This window comes from Stereum hirsutum, assembly GCF_000264905.1.
Source record: "Stereum hirsutum FP-91666 SS1 unplaced genomic scaffold STEHIscaffold_3, whole genome shotgun sequence".
Taxonomy (NCBI): domain Eukaryota; kingdom Fungi; phylum Basidiomycota; class Agaricomycetes; order Russulales; family Stereaceae; genus Stereum; species Stereum hirsutum.
This window is the reverse complement of record NW_006763133.1, coordinates 1,455,546-1,482,045: the sequence shown is the minus strand read 5'-3', so window position 1 is coordinate 1,482,045 and position 26,500 is coordinate 1,455,546. Positions and strand designations below refer to the sequence as shown.

Genomic DNA, 26,500 nt, shown 5'->3' with positions numbered 1-26,500 from the left:
GGTACCCTACCAAGTTCAGGCCACACCCGGTCGATCTCATAGCAGTCACATCATGTCACAACTACTTACTGCTTGTCACGCATTTCTCGCCACCCAAACTTTTTGAGCCGTCCTCCTGAACGTCCACACCTCAATCTGAACCTTTCTACTTCCACAAGACCCGTCTGATATCCACAACAAAAGCCACATCCAGCAGGCACCTCTGTCGCACTTACAACATGTCACGACCAGAACTTATCGCCCCACCTGAAATGGTATGCTCTTTCCCCGCCTTCATCCTTCACACCTCTCATTCAACGCAGTATCTGAGCAGTATTATGGTGACACAGAAGCGAAGAAGTACACCAATAAGTCAGTATATGATTGCTTTCGTGGTGCATATTGTTGACATCGTATACTTGTGCAGCACTCGTATTCAGATGATCCAGGCATCAATGACCTATCGTGCTCTTGAGCTCCTGAATCTTCCACCGGACGAACCAGCTTTTCTACTTGATATAGGATGTGGATCCGGTCTTTCTGGTGAGATCTTGGATGAAGAGGGTCATATATGGGCCGGTGTGGATATTGCGCCTAGCATGCTCGGTATGTTCAGCAGCAAACGACCCCCTACGGTTTCAAACGCTGATCACTGTGTTTCGTTGATCAAAGAGGTGGCACTAGAGAGAGAAGTAGAGGGCGATCTCTTCCTACAAGACATAGGTCAGGGCTTCGGCTTCAGACCGGGAAGCTTTGACGGTGCCATCAGGTCAGTCTACCCCGCCACATTGAAAACTCACGCTCCTTGTCTCACAACCTTGTCATCTTCCACGCACAACAGCATCTCCGTCATTCAATGGCTTCTGAACGCAGAGACATCCCATCCAACATCATCACCACCGCATCGCCTCACCCGCTTCTTCACGACCCTCCATTCAGCCCTCCGCAACCCCTCCCGCGCCGTCCTTCAATTCTACCCCACATCAGACGACCAGATACAACTCATCACTTCCATAGCCCAGAAGGCTGGATTCGGAGGAGGTATTGTCGTCGATTATCCTAATTCCAAAAAGGCGAGGAAGGTGTTTTTGTGTCTGTTCGTGGGCGGAGGTGGGCCGGCACAGGTACCGAAGGGACTGCAAGGAGAGGGCGAGGAGGAGATGGACGAGGACGGGTTTGCACAGGATGGGAAGGCGAAGTTTGAGAAGAGGAGACAGAGGGAGCAGAGGAGAGAGAGGAGCGGAAAGAAGGGTAAGAAGGTTATTGATAAGGATTGGATCTTGAAAAAGAAAGAGGTACGATCTTATGTTGCTTTTCCTAACGGTTGATATCCTTTGCTAACTCGATTGTTGTAGCTTTACCGGAGACGAGGAAAAGACGATGTCCCAAAGGACTCAAAATACACCGGTCGGAAACGGAAGGCTGTTTTCTGATCCTTGCCGTCTCATTCATTGTATCCTGCTGCATATTGTATCGTCTCCTCCAGAAGCATGTTGCTTTATTAGATTTGCCCCCGAATAACTGTTCAGATGGTCGATGTGTCCAGATTACGAAGTTCTGTTACCGCGCCACAAACAGCTCCCTCATCTGTTCGACGCTTTCCTTCGCTCCATTCCTGATGAACAACCCCTGCAACGCTGCCATGCTCACCCTCCTCCCCTTACCCATCTCCTCCTTCACAATCTTCTCCAACTCTGCACCCAAGCTCTCTATCTCCGCCTCCTGAGCCTCTTTCTCTGCCGGTTGCCACGTTTGCCCGGAGGCTCCGTAAAACTGAGTGAAGAGTTTCCTTGCTTGTAAAGCAGTTGCGTCGTCGATGAGGGCGGCGAGGTCGACGCGACCAGGCCGGATCAGAGCGGGGTCTAGTCGTTCGAGGTGGTTTGTGGTTAGGAAAATGACGCGTTCTTCGCCCGAGGCCACGCCGTCGAGGGCGTTGAGGAAGCCGGAGAATGTGACAGATGATTGATAGCTAGAACCCATGCACTCATTCAGTCGCAGACTATGATGGAGACAGCAGTGCCACCTACCCATCCTCGCTGGTTTGTACGCGTTTGTTAAATGCGGCGTCGACATCTTCTATCAGGATAAAGCTCCTTTCGGGCGCGTTAGACATGAGGTGGTTGAGTTTGTCGTCCGTAAGACCGCGTTCGGAGAGATTAAGGAGACAAATATCGTAATTAATGGAGCCAGCGAGTGCTTGGATGAAGGACGACTTTCCAGAGCCGGGTGGTCCGTGAAGTAAGTAGCCTCTCCGGTATGGTATGCCTGCACCGAAAGATTTAAGAATCTACATTTTTCAGGCCTGAACACTTGGAAGACAGACGTACCACGGTCAGCGTACCATTCTCTCCTCCCTAGAAACGCCCTTACATCCTCCTCGACCTTCTCTCCCACTCCTTGGTCAAGGACGACACTCTTCAGCGGCCGTTTCCTCCGTGGCAAACCAAAGGGCCTCCACTCGATACCCCAAGCGGTATGAATGACAAGTTTGCCCTCTTGACCTTTCATAGCGAGGTCTCGTGCTTCCGAAAGCAGTGTTGGGATGAGTGGCCGGTCGCGGGAGAGGGTGGTGAGAGTGACGGTCTCCCAAGGTATTCCAGACATAAGTTGTGTCGCGCGAGTCTCGCGTTCACGTTTTACCTACAACGCATAGTGCAATAAAATCAACAGCCGTTCGAAAAGTGTCGATAAACCCAAAACTTACCTGCATCCACGCACCCCCGTATTTCACCCAATGCAACCCGGGACCTGCTACAAGTCTAAACGCGACCGACGAACTCCCATTCTTTCTCTGCTCCACCGCGGTCTCCAGACTTAACTGATGACTCTTAGTCCATCCTCCGTAGCGAGTTGCGTTTTGTTCTCGACTATGATGCGCTAGCCATGTCAAGAACCATTCGTAGGCCTTGTCGCGGTTGTTGATTTCGAGGGAAACGAGGAGTCTTCGGCGGAGGGCTACTTCGGAAACGATGATGCCTTTGCGAAGGGCAGTGAGGCCTACGCCTACACCCTACTCAGCAGTTGAATGACGAAGAAAATGCAGGGAGCACACAACCATAGAATAAAGTTTCGACATGGTCAGTTGCTGAAGTGTGGCGAAAGGAGAACAGATCGAAGACGCACCATAAGGCCGAAGCCAGCTTGAAAGTACACACTATATTTTCACTTTGCAGTTTGCTTTCGGTTCTCATCAAGCGTACATATACGTAGAGGGAATGCTCACTTGTCTCCGAGAATTGAGGTAAGTAGGGATGTGGCCCCAGAGCCGCTGGCAGACGGCGCAGCGGTTGATTGGGCTGCGACGCTAGTCGCTGATTCTAATACCGCATCAGGGCTAGGTAGCGTGGACGCTGGAAGGGATGGCAAGTCGGAGGACATGAGACGAGGCCAACAAATTATTGAGCTGCACTTGGGCAAGCCGGCATGAACATGCAAACTCAAGAAGGTTCGATTCCGACGCGTTTTTGACGCGTTTTCCTCCGCGCTACCTCACGCCACCCGATATGATGGCCACACCGCCTTGTCCTTTTACATATTTTTCTTTCGCCTTCAACGGCAATGCGCACTAGGAATACCTGCTGTACTGCGTTATCTCAGGAGACACACGAACACCAGTCTTACACTACCGCGTCACAACGATAGCAGAAAATGCGATCCTTTGACATTTATATCAAAACAACAAGCGTACGAGAAGATAATCCATCGACATCAGACCGGAATGCTCGTTCGCTGTATATTGGAAACACGGGTGGGGGTACTACTTCGTCACATGATATGTTGGAACAGTTGGAAGAAAAGCGAGAAAAGGGTGTGGGATTCGGAGCAAGTTTACAAGTCGTCATCTTCCTCGGGGAGAGGGACGGCCTCGGCCTGCGAAAGGTTTGTTATTAGCGTCTATCCGCGAGTGATGGATTGGTTATGGTCTTACCTGAGCCAGCTCCTCGCTGTACTTGGCCATCAACGCAGGGTCAACCTGGACCTCGGCAGGGGCAAGGGCGGGAGCAGCGACGAAGTCGAGAGTGGGGTTTCTGAAAAGAATTTTACACATGAGCACGACAGTTCACCACTCGTATGATGCTCAGAGATACATACCCAACGAGCTTCCTTGCGAGCCAAAGGAAGGGCTTCTCGAAGTTGTAGTTGGACTTCGCCGAGATCTCGAAGTACTGGATGCTCTTCTTTCGGTGGAAGGTGACGTGGGCAGTCTTCACTTTCCGCTCCTGTATATCATCGCCATCATCATATCGCCACCAACGAAAACAGTAAACATAGATCAATGACACGCCACATTTATCCGAATATATAACGAATGACAAATGCACCTTAACATCGACCTTGTTTCCACACAGGACAATGGGGATGTTCTCGCAGACACGCTCGAGGTCGCGATGCCAGTTGGGCACGTTCTTGTAGGTGATACGGGAGGTGACATCGAACATGATGATACCGCATTGGCCCTGGATGTAGTAGCCATCACGGAGACCACCAAACTTCTCCTGTCCGGCGGTATCCCAGACGTTGAAGCAGATCGTACCGAAGTTGGTGGAGAAGGAGAGGGGGTGGACCTCGACACCGAGAGTGGCTGATGAAGCAGGGCGGTGATCGCGTGAGTGATGTTCGAAAACCCGAGCCAAAAGAGTGTGAAGACAATAAGAGCCATCGCAGGACGCAATGCGCTGAGTTATTATCGTCTAGAGTAAGATGCACATACCGATGTACTTTTTCTCGAATTCACCGGTCAAGTGGCGCTACAGGAAGTGGAGATGCGCGATGATCAGGACGGGATCAGCGGGCGAGCGAACGCGTTCGCGACGTACCTTGACGAAGGTTGTCTTTCCAGTTCCTCCATCACCAACTGTAGGTGTTGAGGACGCCACCCGATGGACAACCAGCAGTGAAGGTCAGATTTGCACAGAAGGATGAAAGAACGTCATCGATCAAACAGAGAAAATTGTTGTGCGAGAGTTAGTCGGTGTCCTAGAGTTATAAAACGTAAAACAGCTGACCGAGGACGAGCTTGAAAGTAGGGACTTGGGTCTCAGCCATGGTAAGATAATGAGAGAAGACGAGGGAGGAAGGGGGTGAGGATGTGGTGGATGAGGACGAAGATCGACTTAGGGTTTCTGACGCGAGGCGCGCCGCAGAGCTTGGCCCATGGGAAAAGCTTGGTCAGCGTGGCGTCGACTGTTTTTGACTCCCACGCTCCGCTCTCCAACCAAATCGGTCTTGTCTTGACGGCCTACTCGATTGGAATCGATCCCTTGCTTAGACTCATTCTTTTGTCATGCCCACCAAGTTGACCTAACATTACAGGCGATGACAGGCCTCGTGCTTCACTGTGACGTTCATTGTTCTTCTATCCTGGAAACTCAGTCGTTCTGGGTCCAACTCACGAGTCACCCAACGTTCAGTCAAGCTCTTCTTCAGGAACTCGTGGAAATGTGGTATATCAGGCTGTGTACACTGCTTCATATAACAGATGATGGATGGTATATGCGCTCTCCGACAACGATAATTGTGGGTTGGGTGGCTCTTCGTGTCTAGTCATGCGCCCAAAATTCCCCACCCAAACGTGCGGTACTCGAATGCCTGATTGGACCTTCACTTGACAGTTTTCACAACGCCGGCTTTGTACTGAATTGTTGTCAATCCTCACGGCACGAATGAGCTGGCAAGACAAGAAGAGGAATAATCCATTTTTGGAGCAGATGTAACGTGAGCTTGTTAAGCCAAGTCTCGTACAATTTATCCTCCTCACCCCAATACAGTGCCGACTTCTTTTCTTATCATGATCTACGGCCAATACATCGCTTGGACAACTCGCCCACGTTCTTTTCGATCCTGACGGTAAGTCTCCTGTGCTTTGTAGGCGATGAACGGTGGCCAGATGATCGAAGCATTTGCTCACGGCCCACAAATACAGAAATGCACCATATCACTCTACGTTCGCTCTTCATCGGTTACATCTTCGGCCGCCGCAGTATTATCAGTAACAAGTCAAACGCCTTCCTGACTCCACAAAAAGACGCCTACGGGCACGATACATCGCGGTGCTCTGTAAGCACACATCCTCAGGAAGTCCGTGTGGGTCATCTGTGGAAGACCTTGCTTTTTAGCTTCTGAGCATAGAACATATCCCCATCTCGACGACCCACTTGATGTGAGTCGCCTTGACTCGTCTTATACGGAAGATCGAATGATCAATGAGCAGGTTGTTCAGTGTTGCTTCGGGCCAGTGGATAAATCGGCTTGGTGTGGACGTTCTCATGCTGGCTGTGCTTTGGATCCGGCGATGAACATGGACACGCCTGAATATATTGAGACACGATGCCGGCTTACGCGTACGGTAAACACCACGGCATATCACTGTGATGGTAATTAAAGCATCAACGAACCTTTGCAGTCATGACCTCGCGGTCGTGGACTGAGGATCGTCGATTTCGAACATGGTGTGGCGTCATCTCCATCCCCTCGAGGGTTTTCTGTCGGCTCTTCCGAGCCCCAACGCTTGAGGAATTTTAAATAACATAAGAGACACGTTCTAACCTTCAGATTTGGGTGGTGAGTTTGGTTCTGCAAGTTAATATAGCAGTACGCGCCCTCATTTCACAAAGGACGATCAGGAGGATACTCCGGTATAGACTCCGAACTCCGGGACGCGACGATTGGCTCGACGCCAGTGCGTCATTTTGCACTTTCTCAGGAGTATTTTCTCAATGTCAGGTAGCGACGGGAGATGCGTATGCCAACAAGGCTTGTCTACTCATCTCACAGGTGGATGAATACCTTTCTGTGGGCCATAAGCCAGCCGGCCATCCGGCGGCAGGCGTCGATCGAGCTATAAATAGTAAGTAAGAACAGGTAAGCGCACGTGCGGCTGAGTGCCGAGAAGACGGAAACGCCGTACAAGTGCCGGCCGACGGCAGACTCAAACTTTTTGAGACATGTTTATAAAGAGGCAAGGCGTTTATGGCCTCACGCCCATCGTGTTCCGCATCCCCTAGCCCACTCCGCCGTGCGATTCAGCTCCCCAGAGCACAGGCAGTGTCATAGTACGCTGCTTGCCTTGATCCTTAGAGTGTTTGTTTCACTAACAGCGACCTCGACGATTGAAAAGTATGGCTGAGAAATCGGTACCCCCTTCCCCTTCGGTCGCAGCCCAGGACATCGCGGCCGAAGATCCCAAGAGCGGCAAACGGCAACATGGGGCCTGGAAGGCTGGAGAAGAGCATGTCCTGCCCCACAACAACCTTAAGATCGTCTTCCCCGGCCTGATGCTCACCGTTTTCCTGTCTGCGATGGACCAAGTGCGTCATACCCCGATATATACATTGCATTGTGTTCTCATAGTTTCACTGCCCCATAGACCATCGTAGCCACGGCTTTGCCCACTATTGTAGACAAGTTGGGTGGTGGCTCTCAATACTCATGGGTTGGAAGGTGCGACCAGTCACCATTCACGGATGTTATATCTTGACTGAACCGTTTCTCCAGTGCTTACCGTGCGACCACTAACTTCCTTTGTACTGCTTCTTCCCACTGACTTCTTTCAATAGTTCTGGCTGCTGCATCATTAGCTCCGCTGTACGGAAAATTATCGGATCTCATCGGTAAGTTACCTTTATTCTGCAGGAATCATGATTACTTACCCTTTGTTCAGGCCGAAAACCTATCTTATACTCTTCAATAGTCATTTTCCTTGTAAGCTTACAGTTGGGTCGGATCCGGAATATACCTGACATATCATGTTTCGTTCAATAGATTGGTTCTGCTCTATGTGGCGCTGCACAAAATATGGTCTGGCTCATTGTCTGTCGAGCCATTCAAGGAATTGGCGGTGGAGGTATGATCCAACTCGTACAAATCACGATCTCGGATATAGTTTCTCTACAAGAGTAAGCGTGCTTACGCCAACTCCGTTCAATGGTCATTGATCGTCTTCTCTGACCTTCCAATAGACGTGGAAAATATGGTGGTTTGTTAGGAGCTACATGGGGAATCGCAAGTGTCGTTGGGCCACTCATTGGCGGCGCATTGACTGACCATGTATCGTGGAGATGGTACGCCATTTTTTTCACGTGATGCAAACACTATCGTACTGCTTCTCACCAGTCCAGCTGACTGAGTTATCAATGTTTCCCAGGTGTTTCTGGATTAACCTGTAAGGTCTTGTTTGCCACGGCATCGCGTTTCCGAAACTTGCTCACACGGCCCATTCATTCGCAGGCCCACCGGCGGTGTTGCGGCCCTTTTGCTGTTTTTCTTCTTGCACTTGAACCCGCACAAGGGGAAGACCTTAAACGAGCATGTACAGGAGTTTGACTTCATTGGCCTTTTCTTCATGGTCGGTGGTGTTGTCTGCCTGCTTATTGGGTTCAACAGCGGTGAAACAAATTGTGAGTTCATCTTTCCGGACTACACTTCCCCAAGGTCGTACTCATTGCATTCAATTAATTAGGGGGTAGTGCAGAGACCATAGCGTTGTTGGCGGTCGGAGGGACCCTTATAGTGCTCGCTTGTGTGAACGAAGGTTTTACTAAACGTTCTCCAATTATTCCACCGCGGTTATTCAGGGTTCGTCAACTTTATTTGGCATTGATCGACGTTATTCATTGACTCATCTCAAACACTGACTGGTATTAGACGAGGACTACGGCTATCATCCTGATTAGTACCTTCCTTCACGCCATAGCGTTCTTTGGTGGTACGTATAGTGGTGCATCTTCTTTCGACTGATCTCCCTGACGTCCCTTCCGCAGGTGCATACTATTTGCCCCTATACTACCAGGTTCTTGGAGCATCTGCTACTGGCGCAGGTGTTAGGTGAGTCTCAGACTCGTGTATCCATGTCGCGAACTGAATCTCATGTCTCAACAACAGAATGATACCCTACTCGTTTGGGGGCGCAATATTCTCTGCCTCTTCTGGTGTTTTGGTCAGTCGCATTGGAAGGTATAGGCCCATCATGTGGTTTGCGTGGTCTATCATGACTGTGGGATGGGGTTTGATGATTATGCTGGATGATCAATCGTCGAAGTATGTCGGAGAAGATTCGAATTTTTGTCTTGTGTCTGACTTATTGTCTTTTGCAGTGCGGTCAAAGAAATCTACCCTCTGATTGCAGCCCTAGGGATAGGGTGTCTCTTCCAAACTCCGCTCATTGCTCTTCAAGCTGCCATGCCGCTGAAAGACATGGCCACCTCGACTGGTACCTTCGGCTTCCTCCGGTCAGTAATATTATCAATATCACGCGTGTGTGTTATTCCTAATTAGAGACGAACGATGTTCAGGACTCTCGGTGGAACCATAGGTGTGGCTATTGGCCAGGCTATCTACTCCAGTTTCTTGCAGAAAAACATTGCCAAGATCCCAAACCTCGATTTCGACACCTCTCCATCGGCGCTCGCAGATAGTGTAAACCAACTGAAGAACATCGCAGTAAGCCTCCTTCCTACAATTGCGAGTAGTGCAATGTGACGAGGATATTCTTTTTGATGCTCTACAGGATCCTACTCAACGCCAAGCGGTCATACATGTCTACGCGAAGGCGATCAGCAAGATCTGGCTCGTGAACTGCCCCCTCGCCGGTGTTGGCTTGATCATGGTGCTCTTCGTCCGGCATTACACTCTCAAGCGGAATACTGTCCAGCAGGTCTCTAAGAAAGACATTGAAGCAGCTGCAGGTGACGTACCGGTAGGAGGCGAAGACGTCGACCATGAAAAACGAATACCGAAAGAGAGCGGTGAAGCTACGAGAGAAGGGACGTTGAAGGGTGCGCCGACGGGCACGGACGAGGACGTGAAGGAGAAAATAGCGGAGGAGCCTTCGTCTGCGGCTCCTGCTAGGACTGCTGCGACGGCCACTCAGCCACGAGGAGACGATATGGTATGATTTTTAGGATCTGTCTGCGTATGGCTTGGTGTTTGCTTGATTTTGTGGGAGTGTGCATAGAGGTTCGGATGTAGCACCGTGATAGACACGACTCCGAGACGACCCTCACGAACAGTACTATCTGTGTATCGCGTTACTGCAATGTCAACACAATTAATGGATTCGTTTTTTTGACCTGTGCGTCATTGCTTGTGTGGGTGGGCTGATGCCAGCGCTCGTGTAAAATGAGCTTTCATATCATGAAGATCTTCTTTCTTTTTCACAAAATAGCCGCTGAACGTCCCGGCGCTTGAGATATTTTCTCTCTAAATTCTTCGGATACCCGTTGGATCTGACGGGTTTGGCGGTCTGTTCCGTTTTGGCTTTTGACGACTCCGAAAGTATACGTTTATTCTACTGGTGCCTCAATTAGACGGTATGTTCTATGGATACCGAGCGAGGTTTCAAGTCACCTAATGGATCAGCGTACGCTCTCCTCCATCGTCTACGGCCAGATTCGTGCTTAAGTTGTACCGTCTCCGTGAAGCAAACTTCATTCGTCCATGCAACGCGTATGCACGGTGACCGGAAAACTCATTCCACCAGGGACGTTTCATAGAAAGGGAGTACTCATCAGCAACTGGTTCATTTGCGGGCGTTACGAGTACATTCGTACTATGTTACTTACTCCCGACCGCAAAAGCATTGATGGCTCACTGTAAAAAAACGAGGCTCTCAGTTGACGTAGTCCCATCCAACGGGTGTGTCGATGGGTTCGTCACTGCAATGATGGCGGTGAATTCCGAATCAAATGAAGCCCGTCGGTTGATGCGAGAAGACCATGGCACACCGATTCAGATCTCAGACCAGCTAACTGTTGTGGCCTGCCTGCCTGTAGGCGCTTCCAAGCTGCGAACCGCACGCAGGAACAATGGAACAATGCCCGATCGAGGACGAGTCTTTAATTCCGTGAATCATGCTTCAGAGATCGGGCGGTGGGCGCCAGCTGGCCTGAGCCTCTCAAGCAAGTCCTGGGCCGATGCCACTCGCGACTGGAACTGCCAGCAGCGGCGCTCTCAGTGTTTACTTACTATGGATTGTGCCATCGGTGTTAAGCTCGAGGACTGGTGATGCTGAGTCTGCGATAGTAGTAGCAAACGGTGACTGTCGTATCAATATCATATGGACTGCTCCAGTCTGGATTGTGTCTGTTTATTTCTTTTTACAACCCAGAAGCGCGCAGCGCCGGGACCGCAGAGGCTTGAGGCTTGTCTCTCGATAGACGCCCGCTGCCACCACCTCCTCGCCCTTCCTTGCACATAAGCGCCGAAGATGGAGGTTCCACTCGAGCAGAGGAGATTGCATTGAGTAGTAATTACAGCACGAGTCGTACAGAGCTCGTGTTTAGTGTAGAGCAGATCGCAAACACAGATGGAAGACGTGCGGCCGCCCGAGTCGTAGGTGCGCGCTTGCGAGGGAGAGTTTACCAATTCCAATTCCGAATCCAATTTGCACCGTATGTACAACTCGGTGGTGGTGCCGTGATGGACGGCATTTCAAGCTAACGGCGAGCCAAGCGGATCCACAGGAAGCATCAGCATGCATGCTGTAGAGCAGATTTAATATTTTAATGGCGGCTCAAGAGAACTCCGTTAAGAATTGAAGGTTCGACTGCAGATGGAGGAAACCTTGGAGGGAAGATCGAGGACCGTCGATGTGGCCCATGTTTAATTAAACAAGTTCAACTTGGAACGGGAATTTCCGGTATGGTAGTATGGCGACGATGGCCTGTGGTTGGGCCCAGGACAAGATAGAACCAGAGCAATTGGAGGAAGAATTCTAGGAAGGAAGGAGAACATGTTGCATGTGAAGGTAGTAGCGGAAGCGGTTTTCCGTGCATGTACATGAGGAAGCTGTCATGTTCACGGACGGTGTAGAGGCACAACTCGTCCTTACGCCGATTGACAGTAACTAGCGAGGAAGGGTCCACGACCGGTGGAAGACTCGTCCTCATGCAAGCCGCCCCAAATGCGTGGCAAGCCATGCGCAAATGCACCGATCTCGACTGGGCTAATCATTAGCCAATGTCAGTGCACAAGGAACCCGTCCCAAAGCGTCATAGTAAGAATGAACATATCTCGGAAGTTCCTGTGGGTTTTCACTGCGGCCCGTAGAGGCAGACAGAGCACGCATTTCATCGGAGTCTTAACCTGGGTGTCAAAGGATCAATGATCCCTCAAGGAGAACCGCTAGTTCGTATTATACCCGATGAACTATCCTGATTCGCTAGTAGTCTCAAAACTGTTTTCTCGAGCGGGATGCCTGTAGGACCGACACAAACATGCGGCCAGTGACATCCAGTCATGCAGGCAGACCATTCTATCGCGTGGTGGGTGGCAGGATAATAGTCTCAAACGAATGGGTGATCGCAGGAGCAGAATTGTAGCAGTACCTGCTAACTTAGCTGCGACGTCCGGCATCCAAGACCTCTGCATTCTGTTGCCAAAATATCTCGACCAATCGGTTCTAAGATCGGGAGGGCACAGGCTTGCCATCGGGCACGACTTCCCCCGCCCCATGAGTCGTTGCGGCGTTTGTCCATACAGCTTTCAGCGGTGAAATCGTCCATAGGACACCGCTCGTACTACTGCTGTAGTACTCGACCGCAAGATCCCTCAGGGAGCAAACTGAAATCATCGGCATTTCAAGCAAGCCTCTACCTGAAGTCTAGATGAAACGCGAAAGCCGAAACGCCGTTGCCCGCAGGGGAGTCTTGCGGTAGTTTGCATAGAACATCAAATCTCCGATGCGGCGCATCAAAGGGCACGCCCGGGGCTGGTCAGAGCTGGCGCTTGGTACGGATCGCTACACGAAAGGACCTGACGATCAGCGTCAAACGAGTATGGACGGCGGTGAGGAAGACGATGGCGACGGACAACAACGGAGAACGGGTCGCCTTAGATGGGTTTATTAAGAATAGGCTGTACGTCGGGTACGCAGTCGGTGTGGGTGGTCGTTCGAGTGATGGCGGGCTGACATAGACAGAGGGGCAAAACTCCGCTTAGTTTGTCTGGTCCGCAGTGTGTTTTCGGGACGGTTCGGGTGTCGAGGGGCTCGATAGGCTAGCAGAGCACAGGTATGCAGAATGGCGGTGACACCGACGGGAAGAGAGACATGCAGACGACATAAGCTCGGATTGCAGTTGCACATCGAAGAACCGAGAGTTCAAGAGAGACAGTTTTGCTGTGCTAGTAGAATGTGAAGCTGAGGAGTGACTGTATCTGTTGACGCTGCTGTGCAGCGCGTCGCCCATGTTGTTTGGGTAAGAAATTGGCTGACGAAGACGATGAGTAGGATGTACGCGTCGTAGGACGACATTGTCACGAAATGATCCGTGGAGATTGAGCTGCTAGCACGAGGCTGAATCAGGATGACGAGGGCTGATGTTTGTCGAGACGCGACTGGATCTCATGCCGTCGGCATTCTGTCCTTGATGGGATTCCTTGAATGAGCGTCAATCTGGTTGCACAAAGGGGATGAGGAAAAGGCGCGCGCTAAAGCGCTAATCTCTTCATGATCTTTATTTCGTCCAACCAGATAATGCCCCAGCCGAAATACAGGTTTGCAGCGTGTTGTTCTCACCAGGACGCCGACGTGCGTAGCGAAGACATAACGCCGGTGTATCGGAAAGGGCTCGTATAACCACTGACTGGACACAGCTCACGGTATATACACTGCCCACGTGCGAGTGTCGTTGGGACGTTGACTTTGTAGGTGTGGCAGTATGAAGAACATCAACGAGCTGATTCTGAAGCACCGCACAGTGCACCATGCCAACTGCGCGTGCCACTGCTAGTGGGAAACAGTCACTGATGAGCCACCGAGGCGCCTCCATCGAGATCATGATGGGGCCGTGGTGCGACGGAAGATGGGGCTGAAGAAGCTGACATTTCGAGACGTCTGGTCAATCTGTAAAATGCAGGATAGGAAACGGATGTATGTCGATATGGGGGATCTTCGGACAGAGAGAGATCTCAAACGAAGCAATCGGGGCGCCTGAAGGGAGCACCGAGGGCACCCTAACAGCGCGGAGAGCAGATAGACACGGAGAGACGGCTGAAGCAGACAGTCCTAGGGCGCGACGGCAGAGAATGAGTTAGAGGGGGGGAGCCATCGGACGGACAAAGAACGAACGGTACTTCGTGATGAGGAGGAACAGCCTCAAGTTCTATGATTTTTGCGCGCTCGTTGCCGCGCCCCAGAGGGGAGGCGCTTTGCCATGCTTGCTGGGACCACTACGCCGACGACCAGATAGAGTGAGCTGGGTCCATTCAGCACAAGAGACAGCAATCCAGAGGCGAGCACTGGAGGCGGGACATATGCTGGAATATTGACTCGTGATGAGCACAACTTGCAGGCGCCGGGTAATTGCACGGCTGGTAATGTGGATGGAGGAGGGCGTTAGCGAGCGGGGATTGATATGGGCATGGTTCGCGAGCAGTCGCGAGGCTACAAAAGGCGCGAGCGTAGCCCCACGTGCTCCCACGACCCAGTCCGTGCGGACGACCCCGGCCTCCTGTTCGCCTTCTTCTTCCCTTGCCCCAGCATCCAGCTTCCCGACGTCGCCCCCAATGCCTTCAGAACACCTTTCCCCCCTCCCAGTCGCGAACCAACTCCCGGCAGCGCAGCAAACAAAACTGTGCTCCAGCTGCCACTGTCTTCTTCCTACTGCCGATACTGATAGCTCTCTATTGTCAGCCCATCATGACCTGCACGGCGTCATAGACGCTAACGACCACTCCATCATTTGCCGTCTTTGTCGAGACAAGTCGACCAGCAGAACTCCCCGAGCAGCTCTGCAGGCTCTCTTTGTCGACGTCAATGACGACTGTCTTCGTCGTGGCTCGAACCGTGCCACTGAGCTCCCACACCCTGTTCACATCGAACGGCGGCCAACGAGGTCGGACAGCCTGTACTCTCCGCTGTCTGCCACTCCCTCTTCCAGCTCGACACTCTTCAGCCACTCTTCCGCGCTCTTCTCTCCCGATGTTCCTGATGTGGAATCTCCCGCCTCTTCCGTGTTTACCTCAATCAAGCCGTCCAGACCATTCATCTATTCCGCCCTGCCACCCATCTCATCTGAGATTTCCCCCTTGTCGACGTCCACCCGATTCACCTCGTCGCCGACCAAGAGCCCGTTGTCCGAATATGAGACCGCGTCCGCTCCTGATCCCTTCATGGACATAACGCGCCTCCGCGTTCGTTCCCAGCCACATCACTGTCTCTACCCCGGTGCCACATTCCAGGGAACTCAAAAGAGCGGGAGACATAGCTATGACGTGAAGGTATCCATCGTGGTATGTCTTCTCGATTCCGTGCACCCCGCATATCAACGCAGCGCGCTGACGATTGGACTCATAGGACGTCGATTTCGCCTCTTCTTTCCTCTGTGGCTATCTCTGCATACGGGGACTCACAGACGACTGGCCAGAACTCACCACATACTTTGACGCGGAGATCATTGGCAGTCGTTATGGCTTTTTAACCCAGAACTGGGGTGCGAACGAGCAAGAAGACATGACCCACTGGGCGCGGTTCCCCGCTTTCCGTCATGTAAAAAACAAGTTGAACATGCCTCATGGCACCATCAACGGCGACACCGGTGGTGCAGTCTTCATGCGATGGAAGGAACGTTTCTTGGTCCCGGATCACAGAGTGCAAGACATCAATGGGGCTAGCTTCGCAGGTCCGCCTCTTGTTCTCTAACCATGTTGACTTTCATGCTGAACATACGCTTCAATTTCTAGGCTTCTACTATGTCTGTGTTGACTTCAACTCGCACCCACACGCCGCCACAGCCCCCCGGTCAAAGTCCTCGGTTCGAGAGGAGAATACTGCACCGGGCGGTGACGTTCATCCTGCATCACCCTCGAAGTCGGACCAGCCTCGACGGACGAGCCTCGGAGACCGCTCCATGCATCCTGACAGCCCATCATTGCGCTCGCCCTCGGCAGGACCGGCGAAATCGGGGCCCAATGCGGCAACCATGAGCGGCTTCTACTTCCACCAGAACTCGGAACCGTGCGTACAAATCAATCTCTTGTCTGTCGCCGGAGCTATGCTCATGATGGTGGATCACAGATACCAGCAATTGTCGCTTCAGCACGTCTCTGAAAGCGTCAACACTTGCTACGAGTTGCGGTGAAGGCTTTTCTATCGTGCCGTGTCATGATCTGCCTCGACTTTCGAGCGAGTTCTTCTGTCGTTTCAGGATGCTTCTAATCTCCGACAAGCTTTTCGGAACACAGTCTTCCATCACATCTCCTTCCTTACCGGACCTTACCCTCTACCTAAGTTACCTGCGCCCCCCCTCCTCTTCATCCATCATTTTTATCCCTCCTTGTCTTCGTCGGCATCGACGTTAGCATGCAGACGGGCTCGCATCGCATATCTTCCTCTTCCATGGCTTTTAGTTTCATGTTTGTATTACCTTTTATTTGCATTCCTGTCGACTTACCTCTTTTTCCCTTTGTGCATGTCCCTTGCTTTCATTCCCTTTTACTCTGCTGCTCCGGTTTGTTACTATACGCGCTTTTTACAGATATCATCCGTTTTATTTGTGGAACTGTAAAAACCGCGTGTTAGACAGCCCGAACGCTTTATAAGTTACTTGGGTCTAGTCTAGGCATACCCTAGAACTCTACGGCTCGTCAACGAGAAAGAGAAAGTCTACATGAGTCTACATCTACTCACTAAGCAAGTGGCAGCTCCTGGCAGCTCCTGTCGACGGTGGGCCACACCGTTTCCACGACAGTGCCATGACGTCAACCTCTGAGCCAGCGTTTTCTTCAGTCAAATTCTGATTATCATTTACCGGGATGCTGCCAGTCATTAGTGTACTTCTGGCGTATGGAGCTTAAAGCTTGAAGGTCTCAGAGGATTTATGTGTCTTTGTGTCGATGCCGGCTTGTTTTATTCTATTTGAAGTAATTTACTTTTTTATAGATTCATTTTTTTTTCCTTTTTTTTAAAGAGGTGTTAGAACCGTTTTTTCCTTCTGGTTGGCCATTGAAATATCTTTAAGATTTTAACTTTTACTACTAAATTTAGTATAAACTTTAATGTTTAATCTTATTACTTAATAAGATGGGGGTTCGACTCCTTCAAGGTTAAATATCAACATGCCAGTAAAGTCTATATTTCGATATAGGCGAGTCCCGCCACAAACAAGCCACGAAAGCCCCTATTTCAACCCGCGCGAATGTGACCTGCGCACGGACCACCCCAGCGCCACTTCTTCTGAGAAAGGATTTTTGGTACCGGGGACGGAACACATCATCATAACCTCAGAAGGCTCAACTTCATTGCACTAGCCGTGCAAACTAAATAATGGTTCGGAGGCTCGAATCTTGCTCACGGTGGCTATTGTTTGTTGGCCGACTCCCGCAACTGCGACGATTCAATACTTACATGAAATCGAGACCATCTGACCTCCGAGGGTGGTTCAACTTGTTACCCCCACGGTTCGAACTTGAAGGATTCGCATGTGATAAAAAACTCGTGGTTCTTGATGTACTGGTTGACGGTTCTCGCAGCCGGCGGGAGCTCCTCTTGCTTTTTCGTTGCTGCTATGCGCTCCCCCACGGTACCGGTAGAGCGACTACTCCACGCTGACTGATATATCTCGCCGGAAATTCGTTTCCTCACACCGCCTCGAAACCTCCACGGTATCATGTACTGCGTATTGCTCGGTATCCTTCTTTTTCTGGTATTTTCCTCAGGCTTCGCGCTGGCTACAGACACCGTACTCGGATAAATCGAGCATGGAGGCTGACCCCAGGTGTTTCATGGCCAGTGGACACAGCTCTACAGACTCCTGTCGGAGACAGCATATAGCCATAATTGGTTCAAAGTGAGCAAACTACCTCCAACTCCCAATATACTCTAAAAGCTACCGCAACTTCACCGGCTCTGGTCTGTGCACTGCCACACCAGGCTGTTGCACTACATACCGTAACCTCAGGCTTTCCTCGGACTACTTGCTGACTATCATTGCCGTCCTTTCTACGCACAGGTTAGCGGGCATAGCCGCTGCGAGAGCACTGGACTGCGACCCCGACTTTGACAACTTTAAGGTGGGTCTCGGAGGGTCGCCTCTCGGTGGGTGTCAGACTTCAACTAGATCCCTGCCCTGGCTCAGGCGTGTCAATAGCCATTGCGGTGACTTGGCTGTGACGGTGTCCTTCGTCCGAGGCCTTCAGATATACATACGCAGGACCATCGGGATGTTAGCGAAGGGCCTGTGTAACTGCGACTGGCAGCACTACATGATGCTCCTGACGAGGTTCTCCTGGATGAGTATGCTAAATACCACGCCAGGTTCAAACATTTCGACTGTTCTGGTCATGACGGGAGACACATAGGACTGCGACTTCTGCGGTGCTCAGTGCCTGGACGTGTGCTGTTGGCGATAAGACTGCCATTCAAGTCGGCGTCGCCTAAGCGAATACATGCACCGCCATTGCAGCTCGACGAACTGTCTTACAGGTGGCCGCCCAATCATCGAGGTTACTGGATGCATTGCATTGTGAACCCCGCGGGATGGTAAGTGCTGGCCTCCTGGCAGCCGTTGGATGAGTCGAGTTGTTGGAGCGCCGAAAGGTGCACAGAACCATATGCTGATATTTGTTTCGGTTGTTCCTTAGATCTACGAACGAGCGGCCTCCCTGGGCGGTACATACCTGGAGGTTAAGCTCCTCGTAATGGTAAGTATTGGCCTCCTGACGTCTGTTGGGTGAGTATGATTAGAGCGCTGAATCGTGCACAGAATCATATGCTAACATTTGCTTCGCCTGTTCCTTAGATCTACGAACGAGCGGCCTCCCTAGGCAGTACTGACCTGGAGGTTAAGCTCAAGGTTCGGAATTGTCTACAACGACTGCGCTGTTATCGACGCTGACACCGCGTTCGCTTCGCTCCAATCACAATAACCGTGGCGTCCCGAGTCTGTGATATGACTCTGACTGACTTTCGTCACTCATGGCGGCCTTTGCACGCCTCTCGAATCAGGACAACACTTGCTATCCCGTGAGTCTTTGTTTCACTGCAATCCGGGCGTCGTCCATTCCCCGCGGACGGTCCATAAACTCATCCGTGTATCGTAGACATTGGGCGCTGAAGCTGACTCGATTCTTTTCAACTCGTCTCCTTTATGGTGTTGTCCTGGCTTTCTAGGGCTATGGCTCAAACAGGGCCTGCCAGTGACACTGGTCTTCCCCTCTCGCTACCGAGCGCAACCCCAAACTGGCCCTCCTACTACGTCTCTTAGCACGAACTCCAAACCTAGTGCGGGATCTCCATATTTGACAATCATGCACTCTCCTCGCCTACCATTTTGGGCCACACGTATACCGTGTGTCGATCGAGTTGGGCTGACTAGGAGACAAGAAGGTGGAGACCGAGACGAATATAGTCATCAGAGCATCGGGGCGTCTCAGGAGCCTGTGTGGCCGAACGGCATTAAGGGGTCGGACAGAGATGTGGCATTCGACGAGGTGTGGACCGTGTGCTCAAGAGGGTTGGAGTCATCGGCAATGGGGGTTATGTGTGCGTGCTTCCCATACTATTTGGGTTGGGATATTTGATTGAAGGATTTTTTTTGGTCCAGGACTAGAGAGCGCAGCTCGTCCTATTCATATCGAAGGAGCCGTCGACGGCGGTGATACATTTATGCAGAATGTCGCAGTGGTTCGTTCCACGGTGAGTGCTAGTATTCCACTTCGAAGAATTTATAGGTTAAACTGAGTTATCATGGAGCTGCCATACGGTTGATCGTTGTAGACGAATGGGTATTTACCCTTTCACGATTGGTTGTGAGGATCGCCATCTTTGTATTCACCAACTCAGCACTTCCTCGCCAGATGGATCTGTCCCATTTCTTTTCAAGAAGGGCGGTTCTGGACCTCAAAACGCGCTCGTGAAGTTCATTCGGCGTGTCCCCGGGCCCTGCACCAGTCTGTCGGAATCTGACGAGGGAATGACAGCTGTTGACCACATACATCAAGAGCAAAATTCCAGGCGAATATCACGAGAAATGGGTAAACAAAACTCGTTCGTAGAGTTCCACGGGACGTATGGCCCCATAGCAGTGTAGCACCGCGATGCAAATGAATCACCGTCGACCCATCCTAGTTCGAATGCCGCCTCCACAGCCCAACATCGACATCAACTAGACAACAATCAAACAAGTCGCCTTCGAAGGCCATCGAACTCAAAACGGGCGAGGTCATACCTCTGGACGTAATGGTCTACATCACCGGATCTACAATCGTCATAACTTCCTCGATATCTCATCTCTTGGCGTAGTGCGAGGGGTAAAAACAGCGACTTGCGCTCGGATCTCATGTTTTGTGTATGTGGGATCTGATGTCGATGGAGCGTTGTCAGGTTCCTGCGACGCTGACCGTCGAGAGCAGAAAAGGAAAAGACGCTCATGGGGACTGCCTGTCTGGGTACTACGGTACCCAGTTTTCGAATCCTGTCCATGTTGCATGGTGCGTCTAAATCCCAGGGCTTGCACTGTTAGCGTCTGCGTTATATGAGATGTGATTGAGATCAATGAGCTGAAACTGAAACGATGGAGTCTATGGGACCTAACACAGCAGGCTGACATATGTCGTTGATTTTCGTGGAGAAGAGCAGGTACGAACCAAGTCTCGTACAGATGATCGGCGTATCCATAGTGTCTTCTATGTCCTTGAGATCCAGTATGCGCTGCACCTCATCAAGTCCATCATCGACCATACAGTTGAATCATGCGAAGTCCTCGAGGCGATACAACCCATGAACAGAAAAGCGCCTCAAAAAGTGCGTCTGAGTGCATCGCAACTCATTCTATCGCACCGACCGAGAGTTTGGGAAATTCCTAGCGATCTGGCCTGTGGCTCTATTTTAGTAGCTCACGAGGACGGGTGAGGGTTTCGGACCATCATGCTGTCTGGGCAGAGGAATCTGAGAGGCGGTGTCGGATAAAGATCTGAAGAAATTGGATTGTTGGGCGTGGTGTGCTATTATAATTATTTGTGCTCGGGAGTGTTTTGAAGCGGGATGTGTTTCCGGGGTGAGCGTTGTGGGTAGATACTGTAAGGCTCAGTCTATGTATATGTATGTTACCTGGATTATACGATGTCATACCACGATATTTTTTCAGAGTTTTCGCGGACAAGTTTGGGCAAGAGAGCCAAATTGAGGTGAGACGGTTTGAGAGGGCGCGCGGGAGAGAGGTACGGGAGGAGCCGAATATGAATTTGCAATGAAAGCCGGAGATTGACCGCCGACGCTCTCGCGCAGCCAGCCATCGTCCTCCAAGGCCCTCGCGGCCGTCTCCCCCAGTCGCGCCTTCACCCTCAACATTTACTCTACTTGTTCCCGCCTATAGGCCGTCTCTTCCTTAGTTTCTTCCGCCATGTCCTCACATACCCACGGCTCCTCTACCGCCAACCTCGTAGGCGTCCACTATCGTGTAGGCAAGAAGATCGGCGAGGGCTCGTTTGGTGTCATCTTTGAAGGTGCGTCAATTTAGCTGTCCTAGCTTCTCAGGATGTGGACTGAAGAGTACATAGGCACGAACTTGCTGAACTCGCAGAGTGTTGCTATCAAATTCGTGCGTAGTAACCACTCTCCCCACCGGCGCCGATAGTTATGCATCCCTATCCTCTATCCTTCAGGAACCACGGAAAGCCGAGGCACCACAACTCAGAGATGAATGCCGCTCGTATCGTATACTCTCTGGCTGCAGTGAGTACTCGTTCACACCTTTCGTCTTGCGCGGGCCACCCACACTTTCACACAGCCGGAATTCCACAAATATACCACTTCGGCCAGGAGGGCCTCCATAATATCCTTGTCATCGACCTACTCGGGCCAAGTCTCGAAGACCTGTTTGATATGTGTGGACGTAAATTCTCAATAAAGACCGTAGCTATGGCCGCACGACAGATGGTGCGTCCTTCCATACCGGTCTCACCTTCACTTAGCCTTTCGTACTTACGTGCATCCGACCTAAAGCTCACCCGCGTACAAACCATCCACGAGAAGAATCTGATTTATCGCGACATTAAACCAGACAACTTCCTCATCGGACGGCCAGGCACCAAGAACGCGAACAGTAAGATTCGCCCAACTGGTTGTTGAACCGTGAGCTTATGACATCACATTTGACCATAGTCATCCATGTCGTCGACTTTGGGATGGCTAAGCAATACCGGGACCCAAAGACGAAGCAGCACATCCCATACCGGGAACGGAAGAGTCTTAGTGGGACGGCGCGTTACATGAGTATCAACACACATCTTGGTCGAGGTACGTGCTGTTGGAATATTCATTTGTTATACCGTCAATAAATATCTGCCGGGTACTGTAGAGCAATCACGGCGAGACGACTTGGAATCTCTTGGCCATGTCTTCATGTACTTTTTGCGTGGTTCATTACCTTGGCAAGGCCTGAAAGCCGCCACCAACAAGCAGAAGTATGAGAAAATTGGGGAGAAGAAACAGACCACACCCATCAAGGAGCTATGCGAAGGCTTCCCAGGTGAGCAGAACAATGTCAATGTCGCGGCTCACATTCCATCGATGTTGACAGTACGTTGTCAGAGGAGTTTGGTATCTACTTGAATTATGTCCGCAAACTTGGTTTTGAAGAGACTCCGGATTACGACTTCCTGCGCGAACTCTTCGCAAAGGTTATGAAGAACAACAACGATGTAGATGACGGCGTCTACGACTGGAACTTGCTCAATGGTAAGTGTATGTTCATTTGTATACTGTTGCTCTGATAATCAACTCGGCTTAGGTGGAAAAGGATGGGAGGCGTCGTCGGTGAGTTCCTCGTCCATCATTATGTTTTCATGACATTGGGGTCTGATTATCGTCCATGGGTAGGGCAAGAACCAGATTCTGTCGCAAATGCACAACCCAGGTGCCGGCGCACCCATGCCCCAAGACCGGAGAAGAGATCTCCAGCACAGAGAATCTGATCGTAGACGTGCATCACAGCAGCAGGTGTGTACTATTCCCCTACTCGTTATTGTTAGCAGAAGACTTAGAGCACAGCGCAATCAGGTTCCCGCAGCTCTTACGCCCGGACCAACTAACACCCCCGGCCAAGTTACACCCCTCTCCGCCGCAGCGCACGTCAATGTTCCCATCTCCGCACATCGAGCAAGCCACCTCGGAACACCGCAACACCCATATGCATCCGGTGGATACGACTATGCGCACGGACAGAATGGGCAAGACGATCCATACGGATCTGGGACGCAGCAACAGCCCTACGGGAGAGCGTCGCCCATGGTTTCGAGTGCGGCGCCGCCAGCGGTGAGCACAGTCCGAGCGAGGGCTGGTGAGGTCGGCGTTGCTAATACGAGTCGGGATATCGGTCAGGACGGCGAAGTAGTCCAACCAAAGAAATCAATATGGGACATTCTGTGTCGTTGTGGTTGACGGTCCATCCATTCGACCGTTGGCTTGCCTGTGGATCTTCCTTCTCTTGTTCTTCTCTTCGTTCTTATGTCTGCCTCGACCTCATCGGTTCACGTCGTCTTCATCTATTTGTCTCTTCAACGTCGACTCACGCTCATTGCTCTTCCTGTCTCTTTCTCTTCACTTCGCATCTCTTAAATTTTTTCTCTTTTTGGTTTTCTCGGTACACACTGCGAACTCTCCTCCCTCCTTCTTCCCTCTTACATATTTTCCTTCCTGTATATCCACTCGCGTCCCTCTCCCTTCCGGGCTTCGCCATCGCTCGTTACATCTTCAGGTCCAGTTCCCATCTTCCATCTTCGCCTTCTTCTTTTCTTATCCTTTTCTTCGCTCGATACCCTCCCTTCTGCCTTCTCTCCCTTGATCCTTGGGCGTTCGTAATTCGGTCGTCTCTTATGACCACGACTTTTGATTTTCTGCACCTCGCACCTTGCACCGGAAGTTTCTTCTTCTTCTTCTATTTCCTTCGTCTGACACATACTTATTCAGACACACCAGCTGTCGTCCGCGCCAGTCGTCACACAATGCATAATCTGAGAACTGAATATCACAGTGGCAGGACGGCTCCGTGCGATCTAAGAAAGCGGACCTTGCGCGTGACTTGACGAACTTCAATGTGCAGTATATACGTACAGAGGCTGGGTGAGGTATGACGAAACCAAAGCGCAAAGAAGAATGAGGTGGACGAAGTGAAATTCTAAACAGTGATGATAACAAGCTTGAAGAGGTACAAGAAGCGAAGCACTGGCGTGATGATGCATAAAGACGAAGAAAGGGAAACAAAGATAACACAAGAAACCGGGAGTAGAGTGTGCGATCCAAAACAGGTGGGTTTGCAAGACTTCGGAAGAAGAAAAGGGAAGGTACAGGATGAGGTTCGTCCAGGACTCCACAACTTGGGCTTAATATAGTGCAACGACAACGTGAGGACGGCATAAAACAGGTGAGGCAAAGGCGAGGCGGACAACGCACGTCGAGACGAATTAGAACCGTTACTAGTAAGGTGGACGTGAAGGACCTAGGCCGCCGCGACCTCTTCCAAAGCCGCTCCCTCTGTTACCACCCTGCTGGTTCTGATGGTGTGGTGTGAAGTCGAAATGTGGCTGATTGCCTTGGCGAGAACCTAGCGTGATTTTGGAAGTGGGATGGTGAACAAGAGGTTGCTAAAATGCGTCATTGTGTGCGACCAGGTACATACCATTGAAACCACGATCGTCACCGTAGAATTGACCATTCTGTTGCACTTGAGGATGAGTGATGTTTCGTGGGTGGTGTTGATCATAGGGTCTGGGACGTTGGCCCCCTCTACCACCTTGGTACCTCTGACCTCCCCCTCTGGGATTACTGTATCCTTGTGAGCGGCTCTGTAATCGGTATGAGCAACCAGCTTCGTCAGATCTGTTCAGAGGGCGCACCTGTGTATTTACATTGTACTGATTGCGGTTATCCTGCGAGTATGTTGGTTGTGAGTGCGTCCGACGACCCTGAGGGTTGTTCGAGTAGGCAGTGGTGGCATATGCTATCTCGACAGCATTGTCTTCCTCGATTTGAGGCGGGCCTATAACATAGCCATCCCGGCTGCTGGTCGCCCAACCATCCTGGTTGTTGACGACTGGCACGGTGGGAGCTACCTCAGGACCCAAGTTGCCCTGCGGAGGCGGGAACGAGCGGGGTTGGACAGTGGGAGCCATGGAAGCATTAGGGGGCTCCGTGACAGAGCGTTCATCCATCGCGTACTCGTCGTCCCTAGGCAGCAACTCCTCCATCCTGCTCAGCAGCATCTCCCCCTGCCTCTCCATTACGCCTAACTTCTCTTCAAGCATTGCTGACTTGGTCTCGAGCTCTGTCACCTTCATATGCAGGTCCTTGATGCATTTGGTTTGGCGATCGAGTTTCCACGACAGATCTGAAGAAGTTTTGTCCTTCGCCGCGCTCTGTCGCTCGAGGTGCTGCAATATCCTCACGAAGAGTTCCTCTGACCGGTGACTGACGTCCGAATTGCTGTCTGAAGACCGACTAGCCCCGGGATCCTGGACCTGCGACATGGGTTGGTCGTCGTTGAACTGGGAAGTGGCTGCACGCTCCGTGGGAGGAATGGGAGCAGATACATATGGTCGCGTGTCAGAAGCTTTGACGTTCGGCTGGAGGATCGTTAGTCCCGCATCATTCCCGACGAGGAAGTGTGATCACACAGAGATCGGATGGCGATGATGGCGACGATGAAGGTACATACACGCACCTTGCGCTTTCGCTCTTGCCTCGGCGGTTCGACAGGTGAATCCATGCTCTTCCGCTTCCGCTTGATGTGATCGACTTCTACGGCTACCGACCTTGACCTGGTGAATCGAGAGCTAGGAACTGCATCATTTTATGCGTAGACAGCATAGAATGCACTTAGGAAAATGGGAACTACGGAGATAACGATAGAGCAAGCGCACCTCGTTTGAATGACGACGTCAATTCGTGGACCAGGGTCGTGTTGTCTGAAATCTCCGGCGAGCCCGCTAACGAACGCAGAGGCATGTCGTCCTCTGATGGTGACGATCGCCACTCTCCCGTATTGTTGTTAGCGCTGCTCATGTCCATGATTCGTGCTGAAGTTTGCTTTTAGGAGGGTGAATGTCAGACAACTAGATGGGGAAGGGCAGTGAGTGCGATGGGGGTAGAAAGAGAAGCTCACAGCTGAGGAAAGCAGCTGGTCGTACCAACCAAGGTTGATATAGGGTTCTGCGCGCTCATTGATAGGAAGGCAGTACGGGAAGGCCTGTGCAGCTAAAACGAGCTGTATCCTAAAGAGTCTCAAAGGCGCGTCACCTGATACCTCGGCGTCTGAAGCTCTGCGTCTCTGCTCCTCGAAGGTCGCGTAGATGCTTGAAGAACGGTGGCGTCGATGAAGTTCCTCGTCGTTGTCTTGTCGGAGAGAGGCCTCGATAGCGTACGCTGAGTACACGCCGTTCTTCAAAAGATGCGCAAAACATAATCCGCGATGGCATTTGTCGCATGCAACGCCGTGAAGGGCATCTATCTGGTGTTTCGGGTCTTCGTCGGTGACATATTTATTGCACATTCTTTCGAGTTTGGACTGAATGACGCCTCATCAGGTTGTGG

General features: G+C 51.3%; 6 protein-coding genes across 6 annotated transcripts; 4 read left to right on the top strand and 2 right to left on the bottom strand.

Annotated features, from left to right (window-relative positions):
- Positions 1 to 154: 154 nt before the first annotated feature.
- On the top strand, positions 155 to 1,491 carry STEHIDRAFT_92400 (williams-Beuren syndrome critical region protein 22). Its single transcript, XM_007300904.1, has 6 exons — positions 155 to 254; positions 314 to 351; positions 407 to 585; positions 652 to 748; positions 821 to 1,274; positions 1,335 to 1,491. Exons 1-6 carry the CDS (start codon positions 219 to 221, stop codon positions 1,410 to 1,412), a joined length of 882 nt encoding a protein of 293 aa, XP_007300966.1. The 5' UTR covers positions 155 to 218; the 3' UTR covers positions 1,413 to 1,491.
- On the bottom strand, positions 1,465 to 3,372 carry STEHIDRAFT_118952 (mitochondrial chaperone BCS1). Its single transcript, XM_007300903.1, has 6 exons — positions 3,203 to 3,372; positions 3,103 to 3,133; positions 2,684 to 2,989; positions 2,307 to 2,619; positions 2,007 to 2,244; positions 1,465 to 1,948 (listed from the first exon to the last, which is right to left on the bottom strand). The coding sequence occupies exons 1-6, from the start codon at positions 3,355 to 3,357 to the stop codon at positions 1,540 to 1,542; spliced, it is 1,452 nt and encodes a 483-aa protein (XP_007300965.1). The 5' UTR covers positions 3,358 to 3,372; the 3' UTR covers positions 1,465 to 1,539.
- A 248-nt stretch (positions 3,373 to 3,620) lies between these two features.
- Positions 3,621 to 5,088, bottom strand: STEHIDRAFT_118951 (GTP-binding nuclear protein RAN). Its single transcript, XM_007300902.1, has 7 exons — positions 4,986 to 5,088; positions 4,797 to 4,834; positions 4,691 to 4,727; positions 4,302 to 4,561; positions 4,072 to 4,199; positions 3,908 to 4,007; positions 3,621 to 3,849 (listed from the first exon to the last, which is right to left on the bottom strand). Exons 1-7 carry the CDS (start codon positions 5,023 to 5,025, stop codon positions 3,808 to 3,810), a joined length of 645 nt encoding a protein of 214 aa, XP_007300964.1. The 5' UTR covers positions 5,026 to 5,088; the 3' UTR covers positions 3,621 to 3,807.
- Positions 5,089 to 7,097: 2,009 nt separating this feature from the next.
- On the top strand, positions 7,098 to 10,043 carry STEHIDRAFT_166169 (MFS amino acid permease; the record flags this gene model as incomplete). Its single annotated transcript, XM_007300901.1, has 16 exons — positions 7,098 to 7,286; positions 7,346 to 7,419; positions 7,474 to 7,481; positions 7,536 to 7,589; positions 7,640 to 7,680; positions 7,741 to 7,874; positions 7,938 to 8,039; positions 8,123 to 8,140; positions 8,206 to 8,375; positions 8,438 to 8,553; positions 8,623 to 8,683; positions 8,739 to 8,802; positions 8,860 to 9,015; positions 9,072 to 9,206; positions 9,270 to 9,417; positions 9,485 to 10,043. The coding sequence occupies 16 exons, from the start codon at positions 7,098 to 7,100 to the stop codon at positions 9,869 to 9,871; spliced, it is 1,857 nt and encodes a 618-aa protein (XP_007300963.1). The 3' UTR covers positions 9,872 to 10,043.
- A 5,246-nt stretch (positions 10,044 to 15,289) lies between these two features.
- STEHIDRAFT_51168 (uncharacterized protein) lies at positions 15,290 to 16,055 on the top strand (the record flags this gene model as incomplete). The annotated part of the gene is made up of 2 exons (XM_007300390.1): positions 15,290 to 15,596; positions 15,658 to 16,055. Coding segments are annotated over 2 exons (705 nt in total), but the record flags the coding sequence as incomplete, so codon positions are not given.
- A 5,259-nt stretch (positions 16,056 to 21,314) lies between these two features.
- STEHIDRAFT_50336 (kinase-like protein) lies at positions 21,315 to 22,686 on the top strand (the record flags this gene model as incomplete). Its single annotated transcript, XM_007300316.1, has 8 exons — positions 21,315 to 21,402; positions 21,463 to 21,512; positions 21,577 to 21,646; positions 21,702 to 21,850; positions 21,917 to 22,016; positions 22,076 to 22,210; positions 22,272 to 22,442; positions 22,505 to 22,686. 8 exons carry the CDS (start codon positions 21,315 to 21,317, stop codon positions 22,684 to 22,686), a joined length of 945 nt encoding a protein of 314 aa, XP_007300378.1.
- Between the last annotated feature and the right edge of the window lie 3,814 nt (positions 22,687 to 26,500).

Excerpts from the sequence above, each read along its gene's own strand:
- STEHIDRAFT_92400 (XM_007300904.1), top strand. The coding sequence starts at position 219 with ATGTCACGACCAGAACTTATCGCCCCACCTGAAATG. Across the intron at positions 352-406 it reads GCGAAGAAGTACACCAATAA|CACTCGTATTCAGATGATCC; the intron begins GTCAGTATATGA and ends ATACTTGTGCAG. Across the intron at positions 749-820 it reads AGCTTTGACGGTGCCATCAG|CATCTCCGTCATTCAATGGC; the intron begins GTCAGTCTACCC and ends CACGCACAACAG.
- STEHIDRAFT_118952 (XM_007300903.1), bottom strand. The coding sequence starts at position 3,357 with ATGTCCTCCGACTTGCCATCCCTTCCAGCGTCCACGCTACCTAGCCCT. Across the intron at positions 3,134-3,202 it reads ACCTCAATTCTCGGAGACAA|TGTGTACTTTCAAGCTGGCT; the intron begins GTGAGCATTCCC and ends GTGAAAATATAG. Across the intron at positions 2,245-2,306 it reads AGAATGGTACGCTGACCGTG|GCATACCATACCGGAGAGGC; the intron begins GTACGTCTGTCT and ends CTTTCGGTGCAG.
- STEHIDRAFT_118951 (XM_007300902.1), bottom strand. The coding sequence starts at position 5,025 with ATGGCTGAGACCCAAGTCCCTACTTTCAAGCTCGTCCTCG. Across the intron at positions 4,200-4,301 it reads GAAACAAGGTCGATGTTAAG|GAGCGGAAAGTGAAGACTGC; the intron begins GTGCATTTGTCA and ends GATGATATACAG. Across the intron at positions 3,850-3,907 it reads ACAGCGAGGAGCTGGCTCAG|GCCGAGGCCGTCCCTCTCCC; the intron begins GTAAGACCATAA and ends AACCTTTCGCAG.